Source organism: Porites lutea, chromosome 4 (assembly GCF_958299795.1).
Source record: "Porites lutea chromosome 4, jaPorLute2.1, whole genome shotgun sequence".
Taxonomy (NCBI): Eukaryota; Metazoa; Cnidaria; class Anthozoa; order Scleractinia; family Poritidae; genus Porites; species Porites lutea.
In genome coordinates, this window is record NC_133204.1 from 2269638 (window position 1) to 2280000 (window position 10363).

General features: G+C 38.0%; 2 protein-coding genes across 2 annotated transcripts in view; both read left to right on the forward strand.

The window, feature by feature from the left end:
* LOC140933165 (uncharacterized) overlaps window positions 1-10363 on the forward strand; it is a 115971-nt gene that overhangs the window by 18638 nt on the left and 86970 nt on the right. The gene's annotated exons all lie outside the window — the stretch shown is intronic.
* Window positions 4391-10363, forward strand: part of LOC140933162 (uncharacterized) — a 69375-nt gene continuing 63402 nt past the window's right edge. Inside the window, exon 1 of the mRNA XM_073382677.1 lies at window positions 4391-4505. Within this exon, the coding sequence (XP_073238778.1) occupies window positions 4391-4505 (115 nt within the window). The remainder of the gene's footprint in view (window positions 4506-10363) is intronic.

Here is a 10363-nt window from a genome sequence, read left to right on the forward strand (position 1 = left end):
ATCTTTTTGTATCGAGTTTTGTAAGCTTTAGCATCAACGATCTAAAAGAAAACGCCGAAAATTTAAATTACTACCCAATTCTGAGAAGAAAAGTAGAGCTTTATTTGTTTCTGTCAACTCGCCGTGAATGAGAAAGTTTTCTTTGTCGCTTCTTGCAAATGCTGTCAACAGCGGCTATGATCAAGGTGAGCGTTGTTTATCTCCAATGTTCTTTGCCTTGTTAACTTGCTGGCACGTACAGTTTTCGAAAATATTTGCCTTCCTCTTTTCTCCATAAATTAACTTCTATTTATAGGCAAAATTGGTCTTGCGAGAAAATCCCGAAATCACAAAACAGTGACAAAGCGACCTCGTTTTCCTCGGTAGTGGTAAACATAGCTTCGAGCGTACAAAAAGTCAGCTACAGTTAATCACTTTACAGTAAATCACGCTGTTTAAAAAACCATGAAGTCTTTTCTTGCCTTCAAAGTCATCACAACTTGGATATTCGTGTATTTTCAAAAAGGCTTTACCATGAAACCTTGGCGAAACACCCAGTTCACGACAGCGATTTTGTTCGGCTTTATATTCACCGCCTAGCGCGGTGAATATAACGTCATAGTCCGAGATAGCTAACCAATCAGATTTCTTGAATTACTAAGATCACTGAGTGTGTATTTAAGCTAATAATTATAATTTTATCTATGCTAGCAGTTTACGGAAGTGTTGTCGTGCGGGTCTCTCTGTTTCGTACCTGAAGCAAGCTCAATACGCAAAGGCTTGTTTAGCTGCGGGAGCAGCCAAATCCCTTAACATAGTGAAAGTTGGTCTTACTTGTCAAACTGTTTTTTGTTTTGTTTTTTTAAATGCGAGGGTCTGTCGATTGATACTGATTAGCAATTTTTATCCTTAGCTAGGAAAGTGCCGCGCATACTCAACAAAGATCTTGGTTAATTCAAGCAGAGTCTGTCTCGAATACGATATCGACAAGGAAAAAAAAAGGTTCTGCTGGCAGGGCGTTGCCGTACCGGCTAGAAGTTGTTGTTAGCTACTGCTCTACTTTCTACGTAACCTGAAGCGTTTCATCGACTGCTCGCAATTCACTGTGAATGTGCTTGAACTGCTGATTCTATTTATGATAGGAGTTACGGAAGTGTTGTCGTGCGGGTCTTTGTTTGGCACTCAAGCTCCATACCCTAACACTCGTCCAGCTGTGGGAGCTAAGGGAAGAACGGGTTTTTGACCGTTTTTATCTTAAAAGAAAAATTAGACCCTGGAGCCAGAGAAGGAAACGGTATCGTTTAAAATACGCAATAGAAATTTCTTTTTGTTCCGCGCGGTTAAGAGCACACCATTTTCGACGATTTATTCATGGATAGCAACAAACTCGCGGCGCTATCAAACAAAAAAAAAAGGTATACAAGTCTAAGTTACTGAAAAGAAACTGTCTTGTTTGTAACCTTTTCATCTTTGCGGCAAGTGCACATTGGCTCAACTCCAGGGTGAAAAATTTGTATTTGAAGCTAGCTTTTATGCTTCTGTACTTCTTTTGAGACACATCAATCGATGCATAACCTATAGGCACGTAACAGAGAATTATTTAGGTCTCATATAATGTAAGTTTACTTTATAGGGATCGGATGTGTGTCATTGAATGTTTAGTTGCATTAATTTCCTAAATTCCCCTCAGTGGTAGCTTATAGAGCTTTCACTTGTTAGACTTAATGTCTTAGTGTTGTTCTCATCTACAATATGTAGCCACAATTAAGCAAGCTTCGGCTATGATTTTAAGTGGCCATTAATTTTGCATGTTATTAAGCTCCAGACGCTTCAGTTAGAATAAGAATTTATTACGCATAAGATTTTAATTCCTCAGTTAAATGAGGAAATATAAGATAATTTACTCTATAAGTTCGCAAACTTGAAGGTACTATTTTGTTTCCGAAAACACGTATAAGATGTCGTTGTAGGACATTAGGTATGATTTCAAAGTATTTGCCACCGAAATGATAATGACAAATTAAAACAAAAATGATTGGAAGTTGAGATCTGCGAACTCTTATCTCGTTCCTCTCTTTGCTCGCGTTACTGTATATGTTAATAAATTGTACCTTTTTTACTTCTTTGATATTTTTTACTGGAAAACGATGAATATAGTGAGTAATACTTACCATTTATTCAATGACCCCGGTCTCACCTTTAAAGAAGCGTAGCCAACCACTTTTTCCTTTTCGTCGACTGCTCGCAATGTGCGCGATTCTTTTTATTTTTATTATTAATTATTATTTTATTTATGCTAGCAGTTACGGAAGTGTTGTCGTGCGGGTTTCTCTGTTTCGCACACAAGCAAGCTCAATACGCGAAGACTTGTTTAGCTGCGGGCGCAGCCAAATCCCTTAAAATAGTCAAAGTTGGTCTTACTTGTCAATCTGTTTTCTTTTCTTTTGTTTTGTTTTGTTTTTTTAAATGCGAGGGTCTGTTGATTGATACTGGTTGATGGTCAGAACCGACCAAGCCCGCTGTAGCAAGCGCTTGGCTACTAAGCCTGGGTTCGAAAACTGATATATCCTGATCAATTGTTATCCTTAGCTATGACTTGCCGCGCATGCTCAACAAAGATCTTACTTAATTCAAGCAGAGTCTGTGTCGAATACGAAATCGACAAGGAAAAAAAAATTCTGCTGGCAGGGCGTTGCCGTATCGGCTAGAAGTTGTTTTTAGCTACTGATCTACTTTATACGTAACCTGAAGCGTTTCATCTCACTATGAATGTGCTTGAACTGCTGATTCTATTTATGATAGCAGTTACGGAAGTGTTGTCGTGCGGGTCTTTGTTTGGCACTCAAGCTCCATACCCTAACACTCGTCCAGCTGTGGGAGCTAAGGGAAGAACGAATTTTTATCTTAAAAGAAAAGTTAGACCCTGGAGAAGGAAACGGTTTCCTTTAAAATACGCAATAGAAATTTCCTCTTGTTCCGCGCGGTTAAGAGCACACCACTTTCGACGATTTATTCATGGATAGCAACAAACTCCCGGCGCTATCAAACAAAAAAAAAAGGTATACAAGTCTAAGTTACTGAAAAGAAACTGTCTTGTTTGTAACCTTTTCATCTTTGAGGCAAGTGCACATTGGCTCAACTCCAGGGTGAAAAATTTGTATTTGACGCTAGCTTTTATGCTTCTGTACTTCTTTTGAGACACATCAATCGATGCATAACCTATAGGCACGTAACAGAGAATTATTTAGGTCTCATATAATGTAAGTTTACTTTATAGGGATCGGATGTGTGTCATTGAATGTTTAGTTGCATTAATTTCCTAAATTCCCCTCAGTGGTAGCTTATAGAGCTTTCACTTGTTAGACTTAATGTCTTAGTGTTGTTCTCATCTACAATATGTAGCCACAATTAAGCAAGCTTCGGCTATGATTTTAAGTGGCCATTAATTTTGCATGTTATTAAGCTCCAGACGCTTCAGTTAGAATAAGAATTTATTACGCATAAGATTTTAATTCCTCAGTTAAATGAGGAAATATAAGATAAGTTACTCTATAAGTTCGCAAACTTGAAGGTACTTTTTTGTTTCCGAAAACTCGTATAAGATGTCGTTGTAGGACATTAGGTATGATTTCAAAGTATTTGCCACCGAAATGATAATGACAAATTAAAACAAAAATGATTGGAAGTTGAGATCGGCAAATTCTTATCTCGTTCCTCTCTTTGCTCGCGTTCACCCTGTATATGTTAATAAATTGTACCTTTTTTACTTCTTTGATATTTTTTAATGGAAAACGATGAATATAGTGAGTAATACTTACCATTTATTCAATGACCCCGGTCTCATCTTTATAGAAGCGTAGCCAACCACTTTTTCCTTTTCGTCGACTGCTCGCAATGTGCGCGATTCTTTTTATTTTTATTATTAATTATTATTTTATTTATGCTAGCAGTTACGGAAGTGTTGTCGTGCGGGTTTCTCTGTTTCGCACACAAGTAAGCTCAATACGCGAAGACTTGTTTAGCTGCGGGCGCAGCCAAATCCCTTAAAATAGTCAAAGTTGGTCTTACTTGTCAATCTGTTTTTTTTTGCTTTGTTTTGTTTTGTTTTTTAAATGCGAGGGTCTGTTGATTGATACTGGTTGATGGTCAGAACCGACCACGCCCGCTGTAGCAAGCACACGGCTACTAAGCCTGGGTTCGAAAACTGATATATCCTGATCAATTGTCATCCTTAGCTATGACTTGCCGCGCATGCTCAACAAAGATCTTACTTAATTCAAGCAGAGTCTGTGTCGAATACGAAATCGACAAGGAAAAAAAAATTCTGCTGGCAGGGCGTTGCCGTACCGGCTAGAAGTTGTTTTTAGCTACTGGTCTACTTTCTACGTAACCTGAAGCGTTTCATCTCACTATGAATGTGCTTGAACTGCTGATTCTATTTATGATAGCAGTTACGGAAGTGTTGTCGTGCGGGTCTTTGTTTGGCACCCAAGCTCCATACCCTAACACTCGTCCAGCTGTGGGAGGTAAGGGAAGAACGAATTTTTATCTTAAAGGAAAAGTTAGACCCTGGAGAAGGAAACGGTATCGTTTAAAATACGCAATAGAAATTTCTTTTTGTTCCGCGCGGTTAAGATCACACCACTTTCGACGATTTATTCATGGATAGCAACAAACTCGCGGCGCTATCAAACAAAAAAAAAAAGGTTTACAAGTCTAAGTTACTGAAAAGAAACTGTCTTGTTTGTAACCTTTTCATCTTTGCGGCAAGTGCACATTGGCTCAACTCCAGGGTGAAAAATTTGTATTTGAAGCTAGCTTTTATGCTTCTGTACTTCTTTTGAGACACATCAACGACGCATAACCAATAGGCACGTAACAGAGAATTATTTAGGTCTCATATAATGTAAGTTTACTTTATAGGGATCGGATGTGTGTCATTGAATGTTTAGTTGCATTAATTTCCTAAATTCCCGTCAGTGGTAGCTTATAGAGCTTTCACTTGTTAGACTTAATGTCTTAGTGTTGTTCTCATCTACAATATGTAGCCGCAATTAAGCAAGCTTCGGCTATGATTTTAAGTAGCCATTAATTTTGCATGTTATTAAGCTACAGACGCCTCCGCTAGAATAGGAATTTATCACGCATAAGATTTTAATCCCTCATTTAAATGAGGAAATATAAGATAAGTTACTCTATAAATTCGCAAACTTGAAGGTACTTTTTTGTTTCCGAAAACACGTATAAGATGTCGTTGTAGGACATTAGGTATGATTTCAAAGTATTTGCCACCGAAATGATAATGACAAATTAAAGCAAAAATGATTGGAAGTTGAGATTTGCAAACTCTTATCTTGTTGCTCTTTTTGCTCGTGTTACTGTATATGTTTATGAATTGTATCTTTTTTACTTCTTTGATATTTTTGAATGGAAAGCAATGGATCTAGTGAGTAATACTTACCATTTATTCAGTGACCAGGGCCTCATCTTTAAAGAAGCGTAGCGAGCCATTTTTTCCTTTTAAGCGGGAGTTGTAAAAGTCCGGGGGGGCGGGAGGAGGGAGAACGGGTTCCAGCTTTCAGATTCAGAGAAAAAATATATAGTCATAGTCAGTATCAGGGAGGAATATCTGACATTCGATAAAACCTTTTTGATTAATTTTTAATGATCTCTAATACACACATGTATTGCTCAAGGTCGAGTCTAAATAGAATCCACTAGTGAAACACTAGAGATAAGGAAATGTGATGGAGAGGAATGCAGTTATCATGCACACTTAACTTCAAGGGCAGCAAAAGACAATTAGATTGATATTTTGAAAAAGGAATTTGGCAATGAAAGCTTGATTAACCAGTGAAGGGTTAAACATTGCATTTTAATTGAAGACAGTGAGTTTTGGCACTGCAGTTTACTGCTTTTTTCAACTTGTCACACGCTTAAAACATGGTTCGGGTTATCGGGTTATCTATATTAAGATTAAACGTTTATATAGAGAGAAAACCGCTTACATAAAAACCCATGAAACGGCCCGTGGACCACACAGGAGAGACGCAACACACATTTTAAATAAGGTAAGCGGTTTTTTATTGAAATCCTTTCATTTTCGTAGGTTACAGAGACGACAGGTTTTTTCCCCCATACAAATCCTTACATTTCGAATATTACGCAACAAGGATGCTCATATTTCGAGCTTGGGCTACCTGTGATGATACTTGCAAGGTCGAAGACAGATAAGGCCGCAGTTTTTGAAACGATCTGTTATGCAAGTTTTACTTTGCTAAGGCTAAACATTGTTTACGGCGCCATATTGAAGAGCACGTCATGCAACGGGTTCAAGCGAAGATTTTCATATTTTCTCGCCACTTTCCGTGTTACAATTGGGTCAGTAACACAACAAACATTAAGAACAACGGTTTACTCGTAAGAATTCAAGATGGCGACGAAGAAAACAGCGCAGCGCGACGAAAATTAAGGGCGAATTAAGGGCAATTTTGCGGCTGTGTTGGACCGCACTGAAACCAAATCGATGTAAAAAAATGAGGATATATAATACCTCTCTGAAGGTTACCAGATTTATTCATATCATGTTAAGGGACGAGGCGCCGCAAGCGGTGATATTTTTGCACGACATTTGGCGGCACATCAAAGAATTTGGAATTAAAGGGCAAATTCCTAGTATACCTTCACCAGTTAAGCCAGAGAGAAGATGTTTAAAAACCTCGGGATCCTAAACAACATGTCAATCAAAATATCACCTAGAGCTTTTCGCTAATGAAGAGCTATCACGCGGCGGAGCGTAAATTAGACATATCGAAATAGGAACTCATGTCAATGAAAGCATCTGAAGTGATTGCCACGTTCTCATTCAGTTAGCAAAACATCGACGAATTGCTGCTGCTAAAAATCAGGTACACGGGGATACAGCTGTATGCATTTTCCTTTTTAAGAGAAAGGAATCAGAGCTGCTTTTCAGGAATAGGTTTTCTTCGGGCTAGCTAGAAAACTTCAGCTTATTTTGTTCTTTGATATCTTCATGGCGTTTATAAAAATAACTTTTACGGCTTTATCAAAGGAGAGGACAAAATTTCCAGGAGAGAGGCATTCAATTTTTTACCCACAAGGTTACAAAGAGAAAACGCGGTGATTATTAGAATTTAGCGTAACCATCAGGTATATTCTACCCACGAGGTTACAGAGAGCCGAAATGCAGTTATTATTAGATTTTAGTGTAACCATCAGGTATGTTCTACCCACGAGGTTACAGAAAGCCGAAATGCAGTGATTAATAGATTTAAGTGTAACCATCAGGTATGTTCTACCCACGAGGTTACAGAGAGCCGAAACGCAGTGATTAATAGATTTTAGTGTAACCATCAGGTATGTTCTACCCACGAGGTTACAGAGAGCCGAAATGCAGTGATTAATAGATTTTAGTGTAACCATCAGGTATGTTCTACCCACGAGGTTACGGAGAGCCGAAATGCAGTGATTAATAGATTTTAGTGTGACCATCATGTATTTTGTACCCACGAGGTTACAGACAGCCGAAATGCAGTCAAAATCTAATAATTTTAGATTAGATTTTCTACCCACGAGGTCACAGAGAGCTGAAACGCAGTGATTAATAGATTTAAGTGTAACCATCAGGTTTGTTCTACCCACGAGGTTACAGACAGCCGAAATGCAATTTAGGTATGTTCTACCCACGAGGTTACGGAAAGTCGAAATGTAGTGATTATTAGATTTTAGTGTAACCATCAGGTTATTTTCACGAGGCTGACGAGGTTGCAGAGAGCAAATGCAGTGTAGTAGATTTTAGTGCAACCATCAGGAAAAGTTTCTCCATGATAGGAGAGATTTTGCTGGGGTCAAACAAGTATGGCTTTCATGTGTTTCAGTACAAAGGTGCAAGAAATTATCCGCCTAATTATAGCACACAAACATTGTCATCTAACTCCTCACACGTAGCCGAAATAAGCCGCCAAGTAATGAAGCATATAACGAACTGGAAAATCGTCCTCAAATGGTCTCGATAAGTAAATTATGTACTTAAATTTGCGAAAGAAACTAATGTTTGTCTCCGTGTTGCCAATCGAAAAAGTGACGAGTCATCACATTACAATAGGTATATTGAACGGAGGTCATACTCACGGGTTTCACGAAAGCTGTGCACTATTTTCGCCGGGAAAAAAATTTAAAACTTCAATTCTTACCTTACAATAGTCTGTTCTATTACCTTGCATTCGACAACGAATTAAAGGCGAACAAAGCGAATCCGGCACTCTTCCTTCATAACTGAGTAGCAAGCCGCATGGCTGCATGAGTAAAATCCACTGATATGCGGTGCATTCTCACCACAAATATAAACAAAAGTAGGGGGGAAAAAACGACGAGAAGGAAAAAAATGCCAGATCTTCGCTTCGGTAATGTATTCCAGCTACCAAGTCGGCGTATCTCCAGAAGGTGGGCTAGAAGTGGAACAAACCTTGTGATTTTTTTAGAAGCCTTTTGCGCGCAAACTAATTTATTCTGGCGCGAAATTATACTGAAATCTAATACACGACAAGAAAATTTTAGCACTTTAGCGCGACATATTAAATGCTCATTTTTACAAGTACGCGAAGAAAGTGGTTTACCAGTTAGACTTTTTTAGAATAAATCTACTCCACAAAAGCAAAATGAAATATTTTAAATCTCGATCCTGTTTACGTACGTGTAGTAAATTCATCATACAGGCCCCATCAAAATAAACGTACACGAATGAAACGGAATACTTTGGGACAGTTTAGTTTCTACTCAGGGCCTCTTTGCTTTTATAACAAAAATTTTATGTTCCCGTCTACTTTAAACGTTAGCATATCAACGCGCACAGCCACTGAATGAAAACAACGGTCACGATCAAGTTCTTTAAAACCGACCAGACGCGCGCGACCTACCACTGTTATGGTATATCAATTTTGCTGAAGGTGTTAATGTTTTTGTGACAGTCTTCGCAGTGAAGGTGTAGATGGTTAACCGAGCGGTCGCTTTTATTATCAGAAAGACCTGTCAACTTTGATGATTTAACTGATTAGATTACGGGACAGAAATTTTACTGCTTGCTGCTCTTCGTAGTGAGAAATGTATTATTTTGGACCTTTTTGGCGGCGGCCTGAAGTTACATGTACAGAACATTACAAAAAAATTCCACCTCTATATCTCAGGAAAAATTTACTGGCTACAGCTGGGAATTAAAGGTAAATGAACGAACTAAGTACCAGTCAGTTCCATTTTATTTTTCGTTCCTAGCTATCGAGAGAAAGCCAGAAATACTGAATAGACCTTGTCACGGTTTTCGACGCCATCTGTAAGCAAACGCGTGAGAAATTACAGTGTTTGTATGAGAATCTAATGTCGAATAATTTCCCTAGAACGGCTGTTCTGAAAAAAAAAAAAAAGATTTGTAAACTAAAGCTTCACTCCTAAGGATTCTCCTGAAAAAATTTGAGGGCGTTACATGCACTAGAAGACCTAGAAGCACTTTTAAAATTTTCTATACATTTCTCTGTAAGAAAGTCCCGGGAAAATTACAGACAAATATATGGAAAATCTAAAGCAAGCCTCTGGAGAAATTTAAGTACAGGTACGCCCCCAAATTTTTTTAGGACAATCCTTTGCTTTGTAGCTTTAGTTTACAATTGATATTTTTTTCACAACAGCCGTTTTACGGAAATTATTCGACATTAGATTCTCATACAAACACTGTAATTTCTCACGCGTTTGCCTACTCGTCAAGATGGCGTCGAAAACCCTGACAAGGTCTATTATTGAAATTTTGAGCCCGCAAATTGACACCTCGCATATCAATTTGCTGAAAGCTCAGCTCTCGCTTGATAGGCCTGTGTAATTTTTATTTTGCAAAATTCTTAATCATTTTAGGAATAAATTTTTCAAATGGAAGGGTTTATAGCAGATCTAATACCTTTAAGTCCAAGTGTGCTATTAAACATATATATGGACTGAACAAATTTGGAGTTATACCACACGACGAATAATGCCGAAAAAATAACTAAAAAACCTGACTGTTCTTTGTTTTTTTAAATATGTAAGTGCACCGGAGACTCACTATTGCTCTCAAAGTATCTTCTAATGAGAAAAAAATGAGTTGTTCTATTGATGGAAGTGTCCATGCAAATTTCCGCCCTGTACGGCTTTGTTGCGAACGCGAGGATAATTGATGTTAGCAAGTTTAATTTCATGAAGAAAATCAAGTAATTTTGAGACTCCAACCACAAAAGCTGATATTCTCACTTTACTCGAAAATAAAGGGCTTTATACGAGGACAATTTACTTCAAATTACTTATCTACCTAAAAGCTATCTTATGCAATTGAAGCAACGTTAAA